Source organism: Urocitellus parryii, chromosome 11, assembly GCF_045843805.1.
Source record: "Urocitellus parryii isolate mUroPar1 chromosome 11, mUroPar1.hap1, whole genome shotgun sequence".
NCBI lineage: Eukaryota > Metazoa > Chordata > Mammalia > Rodentia > Sciuridae > Urocitellus > Urocitellus parryii.
Genome location: NC_135541.1, coordinates 46526356 through 46549789, shown reverse-complemented (window position 1 = coordinate 46549789; position 23434 = coordinate 46526356). Strand labels below are relative to the sequence as shown.

At 36.4% G+C, this 23434-nt stretch overlaps 1 protein-coding gene across 1 annotated transcript in view; it reads right to left on the bottom strand.

Annotated features, from left to right (window-relative positions):
- Ube2u (ubiquitin conjugating enzyme E2 U) overlaps window positions 1–22442 on the bottom strand; it is a 32944-nt gene extending 10502 nt beyond the window's left edge. Inside the window, exons 1-6 of the mRNA XM_026408727.2 lie at window positions 22377–22442; window positions 20686–20767; window positions 19496–19588; window positions 17286–17383; window positions 13002–13122; window positions 6151–6199 (exon numbers count right to left, since the gene is read on the bottom strand). Of these exons, the coding sequence (XP_026264512.2) occupies window positions 6151–6199; window positions 13002–13122; window positions 17286–17383; window positions 19496–19588; window positions 20686–20767; window positions 22377–22442 (509 nt within the window). The remainder of the gene's footprint in view (window positions 1–6150; window positions 6200–13001; window positions 13123–17285; window positions 17384–19495; window positions 19589–20685; window positions 20768–22376) is intronic.
- Between the last annotated feature and the right edge of the window lie 992 nt (window positions 22443–23434).

Below are 23434 nucleotides of genomic sequence, written 5' to 3'. Positions count from 1 at the left end.
AACAGTAACTATATTTTCCTATTATTCAGATAAACTACTAAGCTTACAAGGATATACACAGCACAAAATACTCATGTGTTTATAGTTTCAACCAATAACAGGAATTTATTGAATATTATCATTGACAGTATAACTGCAAAAAAGTAGAAGCCATAATTTTAAATTGACCATTAAAGCCTCCTATCTTGCTGGGAAAATAAGATGGAGTAGTGAACAGACGTTTTCTGTATTAGCATAATAAAGTGTTAGAAGGTTTGACCCAGATATTTGGAGAAGACAATGCATGAACACTTGAGCAGTGGAAATAACAAAAATGTTAGAAGAGGGAGGTTTTGGAATCATTTGGAGTATGGATCTAGAAAAACAGTAAGAAGGCACCTTTGGCCAAGGGAACAACGTGTACAGAGGATGCTGGGGCGGGGGAGGGGGAGATGAGAAAGATAAGACAATTGACTATTGTGCAGCATTCAAATTTGAAGTAGTTGGAGTTTCATAAAAATAAGTGAAATGAGGCAGTGCAGGATCCTCAAATTTTATGCAGAGAATGGTTTAGAGCAGATTCAGGTTTTGGGGTTTTTTGTTTGTTTGGTACTGGGGAACAAACCCATAGGCACTGACTCAGTTGCCCAGGATGGCCTTGAACTTGCAATTCTCCTTCCTTAGCCTCCCAGATCACTGGGATTGCAGGAGTACATACCACTGCACCCAACCTAATTCAGTCATCTTGATTCATTAGGTAACAGAGAGCCACCACCAGTAGTTCTTAAATAGGCAAGTAAATGAAGAAATCAACTTCGGAGCAACGATTTCCTCTGGGGGTAGTATACCAAGTGGATTAATATAAGGTAGACTAAATGCAGGGCAGAATAGGAAACAGAAAAACACATTCATTTAGAAAACAAATTCACTAATTTAGGCATGAGATAACTGAGAGCTAATAGAATGGGAGTAAAGGCTAGGAGGAGGAGGAGATGAACCTTAAGATAATAATGCAGAGGAATCTACTCACGGGTTACCTAACAGCGTGAAAGGTAAAGGAATGTTAGGGTCAAGTATGCTAAGGCCCAGAAAACTAGTTTTACACCAAGAGAAACTGAAGTAAAATATGAGTTTAATTTTAGACATGGGCTTTAGGTGACGAGAGCATAGACGGATAAGTCAAAATGACCATTAGGACTGTGAATGAGAAATTGGAAATGGAAAACAGGGATTTGGGTCAAATCAACATAAAGGTTGATGGATGAAGCCATTAGGGGAAACAACCTCTGAAAGACTTAAGTAAGTGTTCAGAAAAGAAAGAACAGAAACCAGCTCATAGTTAAAAGGAGCCAGTGAAGGAACCAGAAAGGTTCATTAAGAGAGGAGGAAAACAATGGCAGTGCTATTTCATGCAAGCAATTGCCCCAGTTACAACCACAGCCTAATGGCTGAACCTCTGCTTGGAACTTTCCTCTCTCTCATGCTCCAGTCCTTGGTATCATGGTTGAGAGCAGGGTCTGTGGTCAGCTGAGCTGTGTTAATACCCTCTGGCACCACTACTTATTAGTAGTGCGAATCTAAGCAAGTTACCTAGTCTCTCCAAACCTGTTTCCTCATCTATAAAAGTAAGAGATAGAACTTTCTCAAGTGGGTGTTGCCAACATTCAATGAAATCATGCATGAGCAGGGCCAAGTTTAGCAGCTCTTCAGCACTTGGTGCCGGCTGGTCTCAATTGCCTTTGATAAGGGTACCGTCATTTCTCTCCTGCTAACTCTAGACAGCTTCCTCAACATCTCTCCCTATTCCAGGTTGTTACGCCTCACTGCAAAACCACATTTGGTTATCTATTTCTTCAGGATAAAGTCTGAACACTTACAGGTTGCAATCTGAGCATTTCCAGTCTTTTCTTTTACTAGTCTTATCCCTACATTCAGAGGCTCCATCACATGGAATTTCCTGCAGATCCTGAGGATACCTAATACCACACTTCTATTTTTAATGCAAGCTTTTCTATTTAGACACTCTTTCCCTCTATCTGTTTGTTAAATTCTTATTCAACAAGGTTTGAGTCCAATTAACATATTTTGTAAGTGAAAGTTGTCTTATAGTGGACCCTCGTTGCCTCCTCAATAGCTAATTCATTCTCCCCACTTTATGTAGACACCATGCATTCTGGTGAGACTGGCCCATTCCACATGAGAGCCCAAGGAGTTCAGGAACTGTCTGATCATAATGCCTATTTCAGGGATAGTAATTTGATTTAAAAAGAGTGAATTAGAGCAAGGTTTATTGTAGCTTTGTAGTACAATATATCTTTATATTGGGGATGTGTCAATCCTTTTTGTTCTTTAAGATTGCCTTGCTACTCTAAATCCTTTGCATTTCAAGATATATTTTGGAGTCAGCTTATAAATTTCTAGAAAAAAAAACCCTGCTGATATTTTTAATACATTGAATTGAATCTATAAATTAATTTTGAAGAACTGACATAATAATAATATTTAGTCTTTCCCAAGAAACAAATGGTGATTATTTCATTCTATTCCTTTAGGTCTTTTATGATTTTCAGTATAGGTATCTTGTGCATCTTTTGTTACATTTTGATACTGTTATAAATTACATTTAAAATCTTTCATTTTCTATTTGTCCATTGTGAATATGTAGAAACACACAGTTAATTTTTTTCTCTTGCAGTACTAAGGATTGAACTCGGAGCCTTGTGAATGGTAGGCAAGTGCACTACCACTGAGCTACATCCCAAGTCCCTGATTTTTAAATATTCATTCTGGATCCAGAGACCTTGCTAAACTCACTTATTAATTTCCAAGTTTTGTATATTCATTTGGATTTTACTATATACATAATCATATTACTTGTGAAAAAAATGATTTGCAGCAGTCCCCCCCTATCCACAGTTTTATTCTCTGCAGTTTTATTTACCCACAGTCAACTGTGGGGCAAAAATATTAAATGGAAAATTTCAGAAATAAAAAATTCTGAAGTTTTAAATTGCACATAGTTTGAGTAGAATGACAAAATCTTGTGCCATTTGACTTTATTCACCTTGGAGATGAATTGTCTCTTTGTCCAGTATATCCATGCTATATATACCACCTGCCCATTAGTCATTTAGTAGCCATTTTGGTTGTCAGATTGACTGTCACAGTATCGTAGTACTTGTGTTCAAGTAACCTTTACATAATAATTTAATGCTATGTTACAATGCATTGCCCTCACTTCATCTTAACATGTAGGCATTGTATCATCTCACAAGAAGCAGCACAGGTACAGCACAATAAGAGATTTTGATAGATAGAGCACACACATAACTTTTATTGTAGTATATTATCATAATAATTCTATTTTCTTACTAGTTATTACTGCTAATCTCCTAGTATGGTTAATTTATAAATTAAACTTTATCATATGGATGTATAGGAAAAAAAACAGAAAAAAATGTAGTTTGGTATTATCTGCAGTTTCAGCATCCCTGAGGCTATTAGAATGAATCTCTGGGATGAAGAGGGATTATTGTTTTTAGCATCTGTCTGTCTCATTTTCCTCTCGGTTATCTAGCAACCAATCCTCCTCTCCCTTTCCCCCTTTGGCTTTGTATGTAAGCTCCTCACACCAACACCTTGATTGCCCCTGGCATTCATGATTCATTTTTACTTTTTTATTTGAGACATCAACAAGCCTTCCTGTGGGCCAGGTCATGGGAAATGTGCTTGCTCATTATTCATGCTTTTGCATGTGCTACTCCCTCTGCCTAGCAAGCCCTGCTTCTGTGGGTCTACAGACGAGTTCCTAGACCACCTTTAGAAATCACCTCTGGCATCACCTCCTTCTGCAAGCTGTCCTTTACATGCTCTTCTCCCAACCCCTGCCAAGACTTAGGAAGATATTCCTCTGCACTCTTCCAGTATCTTGATCTTACCTCTGTCATAGCACTTATGGTATAGTATTTATGCAACTGAACAATAAACAGGCATGGATCAAGAAAATGTTACATTGCAATATTTCAAAGAGATGGTTTGAGAGATAGATAACTTGCTTTAAATAGTGAAGGTTTCTAGAGAAAGCTTAGAAAAAATGAAAGCCACAGGGAAAGAAGTTTCTGCTCATTAGTTTAAATGTGGTTCGCTCTGACCTTAGCATTCCTCAAATTCCTCCCTAGCCATGATCCTGATATTTGCCTTGTGGCCTTCCAACTGCATCCTTTGGTGGAACATGCTTCATATATTTGTCCTGTGGGACACAAAATCAGCCTAGCTCCCTGTATTTTCTTCCCTTCAGAAGCCATCTTCATCCTTGAGTATAAATCTCATGAAGTTAGTATCACATGTTACTTGGGGGCATTTCCCCAATGCTGGGGCACAATGCCTTGGCACAGAATGTATGCTCAGTAAATGCATTTTAATTATATGCATAAGTAGCTGTTCTCCCATGTATGAAAACCTGATCCATAAACTGTGGATGGTATCCCATGGGGAAACATCCCAGATAACAAGCACAAGTTCAAGTCACCTTCAATTACTGAACATTAACTGATTTCCCCTGATTATATTCTACCCAGCTGACCAGACTTCACCTGAGTTTTATTATGTCTTTTGTAAACAGTGTTTTAATTGTCTGGCTATGCTTCTAGAATATGTTTCTATATGCAGATCAGTTCTTCCAGTTCATGAAGTAATGAGAAGTACTAAGCCTATGGTGTTAGAACACTATAATGCTAAGAGCAGCATCTCCAAATAATCTCTGAGAGACATCATTGTGAATACACTATTTTAAAACTAAAAACTAGATATAGATTAGCTCAATTGAAGAACAGATGTACTTCCAAGTATGGTGGGACATGCCTGTAACCCCACAACTTGGGAGGCGGACACAAAAGGATTGCAAGTTCAAGATTAGCCTCAGCAACTTAGCAAGGCCCTATGGAACTTAGCAAGACCTGTCTCAAAATAAAAAATAAAAAGAGCTGGGGATGTGGCTCAGTGGCAAACTGCCCTGGGTTAAATTTTCAGTACCAAAAAAAAGTACCACAGGCAAATATTGGAATTCATGAATACATAACAAATTGCATCCTGATATACACCAGGAGTGTAGAATATCTGAAACCTAGATTATTGCTCTGAGTTTTGCCTAAGATCTTCTCTAGAGAGTTCAGGATGTCACAAGACCTGATTCTGGTGTCATTTATCCTTGGTTTAGTTCAGAGAATCTACTGAAGCTTGATCACAGAAGGCTTTCAGTTCTGTTCCTACTGCTTTATTAGTTAATGTTGACACTGTATCTTTATGCACTGAGAATAACTATACTACATATAGAAAATGACTTTTTTATGTTCCGGGGGACTTCAGTGTTTTACAGTTGATAAAATAGTGTTTGTGCACTGGACAACAGGTCTATTCTGTGTGGATAATTGAATGCTCTGGACCACATTGACACATTTAAGGGACAGCTATGCCTCTACTGAATTCCAACCTAGTGCACTGTTCACTCACTAGATTATACATTATCTTCCTGCAAGTTTCCAACACTGTTGCATAAACAGAAGGCCCTTAAGTTGCCTAATTTCCCTCTTATTTAGAGCCAGTGAAGGAGCTAAATCAAGCACTGTTTCAACACTAGCTAAGTGGCTGTTTTCTACTTCTGATCCGTTAACAGGGTAAAGTGGGTGGAAATGCACAGGAAAGCAAAAGCTGCAGAACTGTATCTGAGCTTCTGCCTATACCCATTGAGGTGCTCACCACAAAATTGGTGTCACATTGTCAGGTTATCTCCAAAAGGTACAATGGCCTCAAACCTATCACTATTTTCCTATAAACATAATCTTCTAAATTTCTTAAAGTTTTATGGTTTATAATGATTTGTGCTCATTCTGTTGACAACAAAACCTTTTCCTTTTCAAAATTAAAAATAGAATAATAGTTCAGTTCATATAATTACATTCAATTTAAATTAAATAGAAAGAATTCAATCATTTCCACATTCTTCCTGAACATATTTTTTAAAAGCAAACACATAAGGTAAAAGCAACACCTAACTACTCCCTTTTCCAAGTTAAAAATAATTAAAATTTAGTGATTATAGAAAATATAAGCAGTTTAAATCAATTTTCCTTTTGGTAAATAAGTGGACAGAGAAGTATATAATGAAAAGCTTACCTGACCAATTTATCTTGGTCTTGGGATGACTGCATGTCATCATCTTTCACTGTAAAGAAAAAGATGAAAGGATTCTGGTTTATTTGGAGATTGAATATATGGCTTTATGTGCACTCTTTCCAAAGTCTTAATAAAGTGCTAAGAAAGGAATAAAAAATAAGGCATAAAAAAATCTTAAGAAGCTCAAAAGAAAAATGACAAGAAAAATCTTCAAGATGGAAAGAAGATGTCAAGTGGTAAATAACTATCTTTAAAATTTGATAACCATCTGTATGATGAGGGGATGCCAATAAAAAGCAAGTGAAATTGGACTTCAAAATTTAAGAAGTAACTCGGGAACTGAAGCTACCTGCTAACTCTGAAAGGAGGAGTGAAAGACAGAGCACAGCCCCCTCATCCTTTGGGACCAGATGACCCTGCTCCAGGCATGATGGATGATGCTGACTATCTGTATAGGAAATTTCCAGTCTCTGGAGAAGATACCTCTTGAGCAAGGGAAACTCAGGACTGGCAGGTACTAAACACAGAGCGGGAGTATGGTAAGGGACGGAGGAAAACCAGGGAAAATAAGATAATTCATACTGAACAGCAAGATCCTGACCCTTTTCCTGTCCATCTCTCAGAGTATAAGCACCTCTCTCCATTGCCACAGACTGGAAGATTCATCTCAGGAAAAATAATCAAGCCTAAGTAAATGGTCAGATTCTCCCTGAATAACAGCTTGATGATGAAACAAAACCATCAACAAACCTAGTTTATATGCAGAGCTTCCAATCTTTTAAATAGACCATTCAACCCCCAAACACAAAAGCCAAATGTTTTCTCTGATAAGCAGATGTTGATCCATAGTGGGACAGGGGAGTAGGGAAGATTGAAGGAACTTTGGTTTGTGTAGAGGGGAGTGAGGGGAGAGGTGGGATTGAGGGGATGGGAAGGACAGTAGAAAGAGACAGACATTGTTACATGTAATCATATACATGTATGATTACACTAGTGGAGTGACTCTGACCATGTACAGCCAGAGGAATAAGAAGTTGGTCTCCATTTGTGTACTATATGTCAAAATGCATTCTACAGTAAAATTAATTAATTAATTAATTTAAAAAATAAATAGACCATTCATGATATGTTCATCATATGAATGGGCAAATTCTCACAAATATGTTTCCTGAGTGCCCAAACTGACACGCTTTGTCGATAATTAAGTCTCAGTGTGACCTATATAAGCACAGACTCCCCCCTTGGCCAGTTGCTCATTTTCTATCAGGAAAGTGGGTCCACCAGAGGCGTGACTCCTCTGCTGAACAAAGGCTGTGCTGCTCTGTGAAGTTTGCACCTGGCTCTGTCATTTTGCGCTAACAATTTTAAGAACTAAAGAATCAGATCAATAGATCTAATGTCCCAATCATAGAAGCTATAAGAGGAGACAAAAGAGAAAATTGGGGGGGGGCAAGGAATTACAAGATAACTTTCTGGAACTGAAAGATAATATTTTGATATGTCAATAGCTTATCAAATGCCCTGTACAGTGAATGGAAGGGGAGGGGGGAATAGCAAAAAATACAACTAAGTAACATTGTCAAGAAATTTTCAATCACTGGTAATAAAAGATTTTAAAAGCTTCCAGAAATCAAGAATTATGTGTGAAGAACTGGACAACTGAATAACATCAGATTTAACAAAAGGAACCCTAGAAAGTAAAAGAGAATAGTGTTTCTATATTTTTGAAAGAAAGTTATTTCCAAACTAAAAGGCAGCCAAACCATGAGCATATAAGAGTAGAATAATCACAGAAAATAATGGAAAATTATATTTAGACCTTGTGTAGCAGGAAGTTCCTGAAGAGTGTCCTCCGAGAAAATGAAGGAACACACCAACCAAAGGAAAATGAGGCATTGAACAAGATCTCCAACCCAGAAGGCAGACAAAAGGAACATTCCAGCACACCTGCCGGAAAACTGCCAATTTGGAATTAAAAGAGGATGAGATATTCCAGGAAGGGAGTGGGGAAAGTGGAACAGATCCAACATTGATTGAATCCCTGGGAGCCTTTTCACATCTTGGTTAGAAAGTTTAGGGGAAGAATAGAGGGAAGATTTGTAAAAAACAGAGAATGAAAAATCAAACCATGTGTAAAATAAAAGAAAGAGCTTCATTCATGGCTTATTTGTGATGAATATTTAGTCATATTAATGTAACCAAATTATTTTAGGAGGAAGAGAAGAAATGTGGGAGAGAATGGCAACATAATAGACAAATCTTTCTATTTCATAAGACCACATCTATAAATAATATCTAAAATTGAAATCTTCAGAAATATTAGCACAGAGTAAGCCTAGAAATGTAGTGGTCAGTGCTGGAACAATTGTGCTGAGCAGTCACTGCCTCTGGGGGGCAGCACTCAAGGATAAAAGATGTGAGCTTCTGAGGTTCGCTTTCTTTCAGAAGAATCGATTCCTATTATATGTTCTTCAAAGCTATAAACATATACTTCTTTGATAGAAAATAGATATTTAACATTTTTAGCTATAGAGACTTTGCTAAAATGTTCCTGGTCTATCTGGTGCACTAAAATACAAACAGGGAAAAAGAAGTGTGTAGAAGTATATAGTCACAGCAAATAGACCCATATGCTACCACCCTGTTAAAAACAGGTTTTCTGTATCTCATGATAGCTGTAAGTAACAGGACATTTGTAAAACTACTGTAATCATTGGTTCTGAACGAGAGTGTTAAGACTCATGTTCTTTATTGAGAGAGCAGTGCTATTGGACTGTTTCTTTTCTCTGGACATCCAGGTGGATAGGATTTCTCTGGACATTCCTACATCTAACACCAAGAACAAAAAAATTATATGTACTCATTCTAAAAATCAAAACAAAAACAAAAAAACAACAACAAAAAAACCCAGAACTAAAACCTTATGAGACATTACTTGCCTCATTTGTAGAGGCAATTTTCTTTAAAATTGCCTTGTTGTTAAGAAGATTTTAAGGGGGGCTGGGGATGTGGCTCAAGCGGTAGTGCGCTTGTCTGGCATGCGTGCGGCCCGGGTTCAATCCTCAGCACCACATACAAAGATGTTGTGTCCGCCGATAACTAAAAAATAAATATTAAAAAAATTCTCTCTCTCTCACACACTCTCTCTTTAAAAAAAAAGATTTTAAAAAAATAGTGAAATAATTTGGAGTTTGAGCTGGAAAAGAATCAAATGCTCATCACAACGTTTTCCTAGCCATAAGCAGAACAGAATTTATTTGCATAATTATTAGGTTCTTAAAAGTTTAATGTAAATTAAAGCATTATATTCTCCATAATATTTCTATAATTCCCTTTATCCTAGTATTGACTCATCTGCTAGTTATTGCATTACAGGTTACTTAGACAAGTGTCTGAAACTTATTAAGATGATTTTCTTTATTTATCAAAAGCTTACAGGTTACTTAGACAAGTGTCTTAAACTTATTAAGATGATTTTCTTTATTTGTCAAAAGCTATAGGAATATACCTGGCTAAGAAAAAAAAATCTCAGGTTTAGCTACCATTATTCAGTTTACCCTCATATTTTCCTTCAACCAAAGATTTTTAAAATTCTTTAAACCTTATGTTTATAGAAGAAAAGCATTAGTGATAGGGGATCTGTCGATCTGACCTTGCCCACTATTTTAAGTTACTTGAATTGTTAAGAGAATTCTTCTTCATGTTCAGCTAGCTGGGAGCTGATGGAATTTACCATTAAGGATCGGCAACTATAATGGCATTTACTTCTAGGAAAGATCAGTTAGGCACCCAACTGGCTATATAACTTATTGTGCAAAGTGCATACTGCAAGGAAAAAGGAGTACTAGAAATCATTGCACCAGGACTATGCCAGGTAGTTAGGGGTATATGAACACTCTAAGGGAGACAAGGATATGACTAAAGGAAATGAGGCTATCAGAACATGGGAAGGTCACTGGGCCACCACCCACTGGGTCTGAGCTCAGAGCTTAGTATCTTCTTGTCAAGGCAAAGACCTAACTAGCTATGCAGATGCCAGGAAAGAGTTTGGGGAATGAGAGGCATTTGCATCTGCATATCAAATACCAAACTTAGCTTAGGATAATACAATTTATTCCAGATACTTGATTATGAGGGGAAAAAAAAATCCCCATTGTATTCCAGATATATTTTGACATGGGGCTGGGCCAAACCTGTAAATTCTGGACTTCAGTGATTACAATTTAGAAGGGATAGGAAATATGACAGACTTCTAACTTCAATGTAGTCCTACTTCAGTTTTCGGAGCAACAAAGAAGAAATCTCTTTTTCTGTATTTCTCTTCAAAAATTTGAAAACAGCTTTTATCATTGCCTTTGATTTTCTTTCTTCCATTGGCTTAACATACACATTTTCTTCAGCAGCAAAAACCATGATGTTATAATTGAGCATATAAGTAATCTACATAAGGACCACCAAATCAAAGTAGGATAAAATGATTATGTCACAAATACTTAGTAAGAGGATACTTTTCTACTACTGGTTTACATTAAGCAAATATCTACCCACAAGAACTTTTTCATAGAATTAAGTTCTTCTATCAAGTCAGTCTTCCATCTGTACTTGCAAATTTTAATTTTTTTTGACCCTAAATGAGTGATTTTACATTTGTTCCATTAAACTTGGAAGCAACAGGAAAGTGGGAAGGCCCAGGCTAAAGCCCTGACTCTGCAGCTTGCTCTATGTAGCCTTAGGTTAATCAAGTCATCCTTGGATTCCTCACTGAGGTAGAGACTGTGAGGATCAGATGATTACATGTGTTTGAAAGTACTAAATAAATGATGAAGTAAAATCTGGATCTAAGTTCATGCCTTTTTTTTTTTCTCACTCATTCTACAAAATTTTTATGCAATAACTCGTGTCAGACACTACACGAGGCTCTCAGGATAGAGTTCTACTCTATAATTAATGACTATCAGGATGACACAATTAGCTGCATCTTGTTTCTTGTTTACACAATTAACTATCTGTTCCAGTTTTGTGTCATTTAAAACTGTGACAATAGTTCTTCCTATGCTTTCCCTAGATCTCTGTACTGATATTTTAAATATGTAACATGAGAAAGGATTCTACTAATATTCCAGTAGACCATTTCCCCAGAGGTTAAAGTAATTAATTCTTATGGGATGCAGTTTTCAACATAGACATACTACTATCTAATTTAGAGTGAACAAGTGTCTGCCACTTCCTCATTCCTGATGCGTAGCCACTGTTTCTACTATATTAGGACACTCTTTCTCTATGAAGCTGTGGACAATTTTCTCTTCCTGGCACCCCATACTACCATTCCTGGCCCAGCCAAGATGGCAGGCAAGTTGATACTTAAATACTCTATTGTATTTCCATACATTTTACCAACATACATAATTAAGTGAAAGCTTCCAAACTATTTGGTTTGTCACTCATCTCCTGGGCAGTGTGGTAATGTGAGCAGCTTTTCTGGAAGGTGTGCTGGCAAAGTTGGAGAACTGAAAGACATAAAGGCTGATGTCTACCTGTGGAGGACAAAAGAAAGGACTGACCTCCATCAGGTATCTTCTCTTTTCTTTCTGCAGGGAAAACCCAAAATCTATTGTGCAAAATCATTTATTGCAGAAAATTCTTTAGAACCAGTTTTGAAAACAGTCACTCACCAGAAATATTGATATAACTTTGTTATATAGAATGTTTCTTTGTAATGCTAGCACTATCGGCCTCAGTGGAAGGTTATGTGGTATATATCATTTCTTTATTCATCCCACAGATATTTACTGAAAGCCAGTACTATTCTCCAGAGGATACAGCAGTGAATGTTACAGAATACTGGTAGATTCAGAAATGTGGTCCGTGTGAAGCAGTACTGCTCTCTGTGTACGGATCAAACTAAAAAATGTCAGGGAATGTTTGAAAAATTCTGAGAAAACCAAGACATATTTGGAGATACTGGGAAAGATGCCTGATCGATACTGTTTAATTTGCATCAGACCCAAAATTCCTATAGAAGAGAAGGAGTTGAACTTGGTCACAATTGTGCAGACCTAGCTAATGGACTAGGGGCAGGGATGGGAGTCTTAGAATGGGACTGGAAAAGAGACAATAGAAATAAGAGAGAGAAAACACCAGTAAAGGTCAAAGCCCAGTGGCTGGGGAGGTAATGATACTAGCTGCTATGCAAAGTAGTTGTGCCCTACTTACTAGGAGGAGGGACAGAGATTCAAAGGGAAGAACAGTTCTCACCTGTGGGGAAAGCCCTCTGGGTTCTGCTAACTAGAAAGAAAGCACAGGAGCAACAGAGCCAAAGTCAAGGGTCACAGGGAGGATACCAGGGTATCAGAAAAAAACTGGACATTCAAGCAGATTTTGGAGAGCTTCAGGTGTCAATTCCACGAGCCTATTAGAAGGAATACCTGGGAGGGAACGCTCCAGAAGAAAATGCTGAGTGTTTTGTTAATCAAGAGGAAAGTACTCTCACTTGAATAACATCTAGGGTACTGCAGGTAAAGTCTGGGAAATATCCATTACAGATATGAGTAAAAAGATATCATATTATGATGGGTAGACACCATCCATTCTTATGACCTTATCAGATGATTCTGGGAAGAATCTGCTTCTATAACATGTAAAGACACTGATTTTTTTTAAAAAGGATCACTGATTAGCTAGACAAAAAATTAGAAGAGATCTTAGTATCATTTCATTACTGAAAATGGAGTAAATAGGCCCCTCTATAATATTCAAATATTCCCTTATAAAACAATTATTTGTTAGATCATTTATTCCCTATAAATGCTTATTGTATAAATGATAGTTGCCAAATAACAAGTCTTCCTTACGTTGTAATGGTTCCTGGAAGAGCTTTCGAATTATTTTTCTATACATATATTCATCTTTAATCAGCATTTGGGCCGCTTGCATGTTCACTGGGTTTTCCAGCACTGGGTAAGAAAGCATAACCTCAAAGAAAACACACAATGTATGTGAGTTTTTAAAGTAAACTTTTTCTCTGCACAAAAAGACAGACAAATACATACAGCTCTGAACAAGCATATCTGTATAGACCTAAAGATCAATATAAAGATAGCACAACAGAATCTGTACTCTGAAGAAACTCTTGATCTATCTTGGTTTAAACTAGGATCAGAGCGAGTTAAAAGTTCTTTCCTATAACATTTCTTTCTATCGTATAAATTTAAATTGGATTTATGTGTAAATGGAAATAAACATAAGGAATACTGAAACATCTCTGTACATGGGTTAACACATTTTAACACAAGATCACATTAGATACATGGATAAACAAGCACATTTGTGCTTGCTCACACGTCAATATCCCTCCAGGTCATGGTTCAGACCATATCGCTAGTAGTTTTCTATTGTTGCTGTAATAGTTACCACAAATTTAGCAGCTTTAAAACAGCACAAATTTATTATCTCACATTTCTGGCTGGGCTGGTTTCACTTTGGATTTAACAAGATTGAAATCAAAGTGATTGCTGGGCTTCTTATCAGATGATTCTGGGAAGAATCTCTTCCAAGCTCACTCAGAGGGTGAAATGAATTCAGTTCCTTTCTGGATTTTATTTATTTTTACTGGCTGTTACCTGGGAGCCACCCTCAGCTCCTAGAGACCTATCTCCAGTCTCTGCAGTGAACTCTGAGGACCTGAGAACACAATGGAATGACAAATTTTCTTTTGCTTGGAATCTCTCTTACATTCCCTTTGCCCACATCCCCTCTCCTTCCACTGACTTTCTTTGACTCTTCTGCCTTCTTCTATTGCTGAGGGCTCATGATTACTTTGGTCCATCTGCATAATCCAGGACAACTTTCCTATTATCATATCAGCTGATTAGTAACCATAATTCCCTCTGCAAGTGCTTTCACAGTAATACTTAGTCTAGTGTTTGAATAACTGGAGGATGGCAGTCTCAGGGGGAACTCTTTAAACATTTTGCTTACTGCAGTATCTGTGCCCTCGACCAAATGAGATCAGTGGGAATTAGAAACGAATAGTTCTGCTAGACCATGATTTGTTTATCTGGCACCTCAAAATTATCTTACCTCAAACTGCAAGTATTTATTCAATAATTCAGTATTTTGAACATTATGTGACATGCAAACTCTATAATAAAATATAATTAAAACTACTACAAATTATGCATTACTCATATAATACTTATTTGTAGATGCAGAACAAAGTCAATCATGGTGGCTTAAAAGTTATGGAAATTATGGCAATCTTTCACTAATGAAAGCAATCATTTGACATCTGTGATTTCCAAAGCAACTAGCATTGTCTGCCGTTACTTGAGTTTTCCTGTTTAGAAAACACATTTAAGCCATATTTCCAAGAATATTAAATCACCAAAATAAGGATTCAGTGTAGATCGTAATATACCTTTGCCGCAGTCTGGCTGGGCACAATTCAGGAGCCACTTATCAAGCAGAAAGGAACTTTATTTTTAGAACACACACACCACACGACAGGAGCTCTTGAGGAATTCCCTCAGAGCCCAACTGCCACCACGGGCTTCCCACAAGACTCTCACCGCCCCCCCTCCTCCTGCTCTTCAGGCTGATTCTGGGGGGGGGGGCGCGGGGGGGGGGGGAGCCAAAAAAAGTCCCCCAATGAGCAGCTTCCTGGTCTGAAAGGGCGGGGAAACAGCCCAATGAGCATCACCGGCAGAGGAGCCAATCAGTTGGCAGCAAGAAGTTTGCTGGGGCTACTGTGAGCCAATCATCAACTGGCAGCAGGAAGTTTGCTGGCAGCTGCAAGTTTGCTGGCACCCCTTTGGCTGTGGCTCTCAACATACCTTTCAAAGTGGGTGGGAAGCAGATGAAACTTCTCTTCAAAGAGCAAACTTTTGGTCTTTGGCTGGAGAGCTAATCTTACTCAGAGAAGCACAGCTGGAAAAGTTTATTCAGTAGTCTGCTTATTAACCACTAGGCCCAAGACCTATTCACCTCATGTATACACAAGCTATTATGTATATTTAATGATTTTTAAGAACGGGTATATAAGTGTATTTTAAAATGTATAAATCAAACATCCTGCTAAAATGGCAAAAAAAGGAAAAAAAAAAAAAGATTTAACCTTTAAATTGGTTATGTGGTAATCTCAAATTTAAAAAAACTTCCCAGGGGAGAAAAACTAATAACAATAGAGCTAGGATTTTCCTTTATGATGATCAGTGATTTTGTTTTCTTTCCCTTTACATTATCAATCCTCTGTGATGTGACATACTTGTTTTATGAATATATTAAAAAAAAGATGAGTAACTGTATTATCTACTGGTTTTTCTGGATATATTTGGCAACACCCTGTGGTCACTTTGCTTGACTGTTTAATAGTAAAAATAATCATGATATTTACTATCACCTCTTGTGCTCTTGGAGTAGGCACAGTTCCAATTATTTTCACGTACTCATTAATTTAACCTCACAAGTCACATGATGTAGCTACTAATAACTGCCTTTATTTATTTATTTATTTTAATGTTTTCTTAATTATATATGGATGGCATGCCTTTATTTTTTTTTATTTTTTTATTTTTTTAATATTTATTTATTTATTTTAGTTCTCAGCGGACACAACATCTTTGTTGGTATGTGGTGCTGAGGATCGAATCCGGGCCGCACGCATGCCAGGCGAGCGCGCTACCGATTGAGCCACATCCCCAGCCCCAGCATGCCTTTATTTTATTTATTTATTTTATGTGGTGCTGAGGATCGAACCCAGTGCCTCACACAATGCTAGTGCTCTGCCATTGAGCTACAGCCCCAGCCCAAATAACCACCTTTCTTGTGGATAAAGAAATTGAGGTATGGAGAGACAAACTTATCCAACAGTGCAAGGATATCAAGTAGAAAAAACAGGATTTGAAGGCAAGCAATCTTAGAACACCAATTTTCCTTCCATTACATTATTCTTCAATTCAAAATTTTCACCAGTTCATTCCCGTTTTCCATCACTCATTACATTTTGGGAACATTCAACTTTATTATTCTTATGACAGACTGTATTTCAGATGGAAGAGAAAGGAATATATCTCAGTTTAAAGGGGTCCAAAAGTTCAACCCCAGATACCTGAATAGCACATTCACTCAGTTCCTTGACATTTTTGCTCAGATGTCTCTTTTCCCAGAATCAGCCTCATACAAGTAGAGGCTTAATACATATTTGTAGAATAAAATAATGATTGAATTGGACATGAAATCTTTTTAAAAGATTACACTTTATTCATTCAGTGTACTAAGATGACTAGATAGGAAAATTAACTATTATTTTACTCATTTAAAAAAATAAGCAGGAGAAATGGGATTTGTATTATAATTCTGTTGAGAAAATTCAATTAAGTCAAACTCCTTTGTTCTCCAAGTATTTCAGATAATCAAAAGTTAATAGTTTATCTCCAGATATTATTAATGATAAGTAAGTCCCTAGATAGAATAGCGCTAAGCCTGATCCAAGTAGTCAAAACAAATGTCATGGAAATAATTTTAGCATCAGATGAGAGAGGAGGGCTTTTAAGGGTCAGGAATAACATAAGACAGAGGTATGATTCTATGGACCATGGGTCCAGGGCATAAAGGTGGTGGCACTTGGGAAACAGGCTCCTATATGAGGAGAGGAGATAATTCCTGGTTTAATTATTTGCTGGGTTTGATATGAACATTTATAAGAGAAACTAGCCAGCACTGTCAGAACACAGGATAAAATAAAGCATTTTAAGTTATAGTCATGTGATTCACCTCTTCTGAAGAAGGCAAGGTTCATGAATGAGGAAAGATTTAAAAGGCCTGTTTTGTATTAGGAAATAAAGTTAAGAGCCAAAATAAAACCTAAGACTATATTTCCACAATTGAAACCATCCAAACCATTATTTTCTTCTATTATAAAATGTGTATTCTCTGGTTGTAAAGGCCCTTAACTACAATTTCAAATTAAAATAAAAATCTTTATAACTTAAGTTCCACTTTGTGTCTAGATATAGAATGTTGATTTACATAAGCTTTCTCAAATCCTTTAAACATTAAAATATTCATTGTACATTTTGATCCTTGTGTTTTGAATAAATGGGGTATTAAAGAAAGCATTATAATAAATCGATTCTTACCTGTAGGGCAAGTAAGATACTGCTCAATGTATAGCCTGTATTCCACATCTTGGGGTTGTCCAAAAAATCTATACAGGGCTGACCAGTGTATGGGTCTACTGTATTAAAATAATACATTGATGTTGATATATAATAATATTATCCTTTGAAACTTATAAATATCAAAATGCCTAGAACAGAAATGAAATCCACATGTTGGATGGGATGGAACTTCCCTCCATTCTGTTATATTAGATTGGAAAGATACCAAACATTGACTTATGTCCTCACACAGCTAATTAACTAATTCAGTGTTTAAAGAAAAAAAATAGAATAGAGCCAAATATGAAAAATGAAAGTATAGAATAACTAGAACAAAATTAAAATAATTACTAGATTTTGTTTTGCCAAAAGCTCATTAAACTTAAAGATAATGGCAAAAACCACAAATAACAAAATTAATAGATCTGATTACATAAAAAAAGTTTAATCTTAGATGTAAAAAGAAAACAGCATGAACAAAATTAATATTAGTGACAAATTAGGAATATTTGCAACATCTATGACCTAATGATGATATTATAAATTATGTTAGATAAGTCATCAAATTAGAAATATAATCACAAAAGTGAAAAAATTGTTTACTTCACAAGTATTCAAAGAAGTGTTTATTAGAGTAATAGCAATCTAGCATGTATGACACATTGGTTGAATGCCAACAATGTAAAGAAAATAATAATAATAATTTAAAGAATAATAGCAAGATTCTTATCAATTAGGCAAAAAAATTTCTCCAAAGTTTCTATGCTCAGAACTGAACGGTGCTAAATAGAACTTGATATACATTTCCTGGTGGGAATGCAGATTACATTGAAAGACAATTTGCATATATATATTATATAAAATATAAAATAATTATATAAATTATATAAATATATAAAACTATACATAACTATCTTTCTGGACTGGAGGTCTAATATATAACCTTCCTCTTTTCTTAAGTTCACATAAAAGTAAGAAACAGACCAAGATGTTAAAAGAAGGAAGTTAACATCAGCTTTGCTATATGTGAGACTGAAATGGAAGATACACTTGATCAATGGCTTTAATTGGCTCCAGAAAAGTCTCTCTGATTTGAACTTACCCACCAAACTAACAGCCTGCTTAAGTTTCCTGCTTGGAGGAACAGACTGTACCCATTCCAAGGTCAGGATAGTTGGAAAGAAAGAGTGTTGGGAAAGTGCTGGGACACAGGTGATCAATTCCTTCCCTCACCTCCGCAGACAGGTAAGTGACTTCTCTTGGGAAGAGTAGGGGAGGAAAAAACAATCATAGGCTTTCCCATATTTTTCCCTTCTAGAGACAGAAATTCCCTCTACTCCATGTGAGGAGTGAGGCCTAGGGGATAAGAATACATCCTATTAAATTTAACCCATTAATGTCCTAAATATTAAACCAAATATGGCACAATTTTACATTATGAATTTCAAAAATAGATTTTAATTACAAAAATAATAATAATGTACTGGGGGGTAAAGTACATAAGAGAATATAAAGTAAAATACAAATGTTCCCCTGTCTACCAATTCCACTTTTCTGTTATTACCAGTTGGTCCATAAAAGCTACATACACATACACATATGCACACGTGTGTGTATTTATTAAATGTAATTATATTTTACATTTTGTTGTTCAAAATGGTTTTTTATGTAACAGTGAACTGTTAATATATTTCCAGACATAAATATTTATCAAAAATATTGAGCACCTATGTACCAAACAAGGAAGATTCTAGGGATATTACAATGAACAAGATTCTAGCTTTCATAGATCTTCCTTGATTTGTTTAAAGGTAAAAGATATCACAAGGGATTTTTCACTTAAGAATTCCTGTAATAAGGGACATTTAGGTTACAGTAGGTCCTCTGCATGTATAAGTTTGGCATCCTTGGATTCAAAACTATATATAATACCTCAACTATGTAGAAAAAATATATATACATAAAAAAGAAAGTAAATTCGGCAACATATTAAAAGTAATATCTCTTTGCATTAGGATTCGAGGTGATCATAATTTTTTTCTTCAATTTCACAGTTTCCCCAACAAACACATAATCATATTCAAGTTATTAAAAAGAAACATAATTATATTAAACATTAATAAAGAATAAGTAATATAGATACAGAGCCCCTGATAATTAAAAAAAAAAAATCTCAGTTTAGTCCTTACCATTTGGATGAAAAGGAATTGTTGTAAATTTCACAACTGGAGGGGCAAGGTTGTACTCCGATGTAAATTCTATTGTCAGTTGTAAAACAAATCCTATGATGTAGAAATAAACGATTTTATTGAAGTGCCACTTTGTGCGCGTGAACTCCAATCTGATTAACATTGGAGTCTCTCCTGATGGTTTGCTTAAGTAAATTGCTTCTTGGTGCATAGACCCCCTTGGGTATTATAACATTTTTCACAACCTAATGGTGCTAGTTTGCAGCCTCTTTCCCATCAGTCCTTTGTATCCACCACCTCTGTTCCCCTAAAGCTAAAGTCACCAGAACCTGCTGCACCCTTTCTTGCTTTCAATTGCAGCTTTGCTGTGCTGATTGCCTGAATTTCTTTCCCTCTTCTGAACCTGACAAACTCTTAAACATTCTTCAGGATTCAACTCAAATGACACTTCTTTGGAAAGACTTTCCTGATTTTCCCAGGCATAATTCACCAATCACTCCCTCTTAGGCATTCTGTTCAAAATTCTTAGTAGCACAAATTATATTTTACTGTAATTATCAGCTTATCTCCCTTGCCTCACTCAAGGAATCTGTCTTGCTAACTCATGATTGAAAGAACACATGGTCATTAAAGTTTACAGTGATCCAGTCAGTCTTCTTAAGAATTTGTTATGGAAATTTAGGGGGAAATCATAGTGGGTAAAATGAGAAGAAACTGGGATTTTGAAAGTCAATAGGAATTTTAATAGATATTCTCTGATCTTCTGTAAGACCATTAGAAGATATTCTTAATTAATATGCTTTATTGTGTTTGCTTTTTAAAAATGTGATAACATTGGGACTGAGGGTGTGGCTCAGTGTTAGAATACTTGCATAGCATGAAGGAGGCCCTGGGTTCAATGTTCAGCATCAAAATAAAAAGATCTGGCATAAAGGAAAAAAAAATCTAGAATTTCAATCTATGTTTAAAAATAGCAAAACCATTTCTATATTGCAAATAATGTGAATATTTTAGAATTCTAGTGAATTGGTATAATTCAAACATATAAAGAATTTCAGAAAATTAATATAACTATATATGTATGTATGCATATATATATATATATATATATATACACACACACACACACACAAAGGATACAGACTATTCATGATATAAAAAATTTTAAAGCAGATTTTGAAAACACAAACCATGCAAACTTGAATTCTGTAGACCTTCAATTTCAGCTTGCCATTTCAGCATATCATCAGTTATAGGAAAAGCAGTAATACCCTTTAAAAAAACAATACAGAAGCAGACAAAAGATTATTAATTGCAGTTTTGAAAATCAGATGCCAGGTTATACTGAATTCCAAAAACTCTAAAAGTTTTTATTTATTTATTTATTGGTTGACAAGTTTATTTATCGGTTGATCTGGGGATGTTTTATATGCCTTATTGCATTGAAGTTAAGGTAGATTCTAGGGAACTTATGCAATAGTAAAATTAAAAATCACAAGGGAAACTAGAAGATCAAGATTGGTGTTCGTGTCTTATACAGTGTCTGTGTCAATAGCCAATTTAAGATTCAAATTAGAAAAGTATGAAATAGTTAGAAAGCCCATGTTTCTTCAAAGCTTTTTAAAGATATATGGATGCTATACGGAAGGCATAAAGTAGGAATGTTTTCTTTAAGAAAAAGTCCAATATTACAATTATATATAAAAACATTTTTTCCTCTACTTGAAGTATTGTTCCAATGAAGAGCCCAGAATGTGTTTAATAGAAAACCTACCAATCAATTATGTTGAGGAATACACTTAAATAATTCAATAAATATTTCTGAACAAACATGTTTGTTAGGTGCTTGCCTGGATGAACAGCATCTCTCTCTCTCTCTCTCTCTCTCTTTATGATTTTTGCTTTGCACTTTTTTAACCTTTATTTTATTTTTTATATGGTACTAAGTATGGAAACCACTGCCTCACTGCCTCACTGTACTAGGCAAGCACTCCACCACTGAGCCACAACCCCAGCCCAGCCCTTCTCTCTTATCTATATTATCTGTGTTTATATATCCCTTCATTGAGTTCTCTTTGCTAGAGAACCAGAAAGTTCACAATGAGCAGAAACAATATGAAATCTAAGTCTATGCCTCTGGGATGTTTATTGATAAACTGTTCCTAATATCTTCAGTGAGGGCTTTTTACTTTTATAGCATGGTGAAAACAGATCACACTGAACTGGAAATAACAGTGCAACTGTTGGTAGCATTCTGTATCTTCCTTCTAAGAATGACTTTCTTTCTAGACTTTTTCTTAAGCACACCTCTTTCCTCTTATCATCCACTTCACGTTCTTCATAAATTGGGCCAACACCCATTCCAACAATTCATTGGTGGCAAAGTAGGGCAAAGATATTGCATTCCTCTGAGATAAAATTATAAGAGAAACGTATTGGTGTGTTATGCTGGTAAAAATGCATTAGACAGTAAGTACTAGAACACAAGGGTAAGAGTAAGGTGTTTAGAATCAGATTGGGCCAAATCATTTTGGAATCTTTTAAAAACTTAGGTTCTGGTAGGTAAAATTAAATACTGCTTATTTTATAGTATTGTAATTAATGAGCATAACCCTGAACCTACTAGTTACTTACCACTTGATAGATTCTAATACTCAGGGCTTAAATCCACAATAAATTACTTAGCACAATATGCTTAAAATTGTTAGCCATAATTATCTTTAAGAAATAGTATTATGAAATAGTTTTGGTAAATAATAATATCATAGTGGCAAATTAGGTTTAATTAAATTATGATTTATAGAATAAACACGGATTAAACTGCTTTTTAAAAATCATTAACCAGTGAAAAAACAAATCCCTCCACATCCCCAGTACTTACCACAAAATTGTTCTGGTTCAACTCTTTTAAGTCTCTTTCCAGCAAGATGTAAGCTCTGCTGTACATGATAACGCAGCAGAGGATCTGCCACTGTTCACAGATAGACTGCGAACTCCTCAGGTTTACTCTGAGCCTCCTGTCTGAGGTTTTGGATCATCCATCTACATTCAGTTAGGTCTCAGAGGTCACTCGCTTTCTAGAATCCCAGAACATTCCCAAGATAAACGGTTTCTTAGTTTGGGATATAACAATGACTTTTCTTTTCCTATTCTGACTCCTCTAGAGGAAGACTTCCAGAAGGGAAATTGGGGTCTCACTCATCAGCGGCGTGTTACTGCAGCGCCAACCCACCCTCCCAACACAAATTTGGATGAGCAACTGGGACCACCCGGGTTGTTGGCTCTTGAAGTGGCAATGAGGAGAGTGGGGATAAGACAGTCCCAGCAAGTTGTGGTTTAGGCTTCCCAGGTGTGACAAGGTGTCCGCTGAGCCGGAGGAAGCAAATCGGTTGCCCAGCAACAGGACTCAGGGAAAGTCTAACTGTGGTGGAAGGTTGGCCTCTTCTCATCCAATCAACGGCGGGGTGTAGCGGCTGGATATCTCCGCAGCCAATCAACGATCAGTTTCACTTTGAAAGGCCAATGAAATCCGTGGTCAAGGCGACACCCCCCGCTTTCAGTCCGCGGACTAGGACTCCACACCACGGGAGTGGGGGGTCCGCGGTGAGATTCCAGGACCCAGCCTGTAAGTCACAGAAACCTTCACCCAATGTGCATCTCCGAAATTGTCCTTCCTAATTCTTTATCAGGGACTCTCCGGTAATGAGTGACTAGTAGGTTACAGGTTTGGGTTTATTCATAACCTCTTGGCTGGTAAGGCGAGGTATCATTCGTAGCCCAATCTCATACACTATGATGTTATCGAGTCCTCCAGTTGCCCTGGGAGAGAGCTCCAGAAATAGGGAACGGCGTGAAAGTCCTCAGATTCCCATCACTTCCTGTTTCGCTCTTGCTGTTCCTTCTACTTGGCACCACATTTTTTTCCCCATGTTTCTCGCC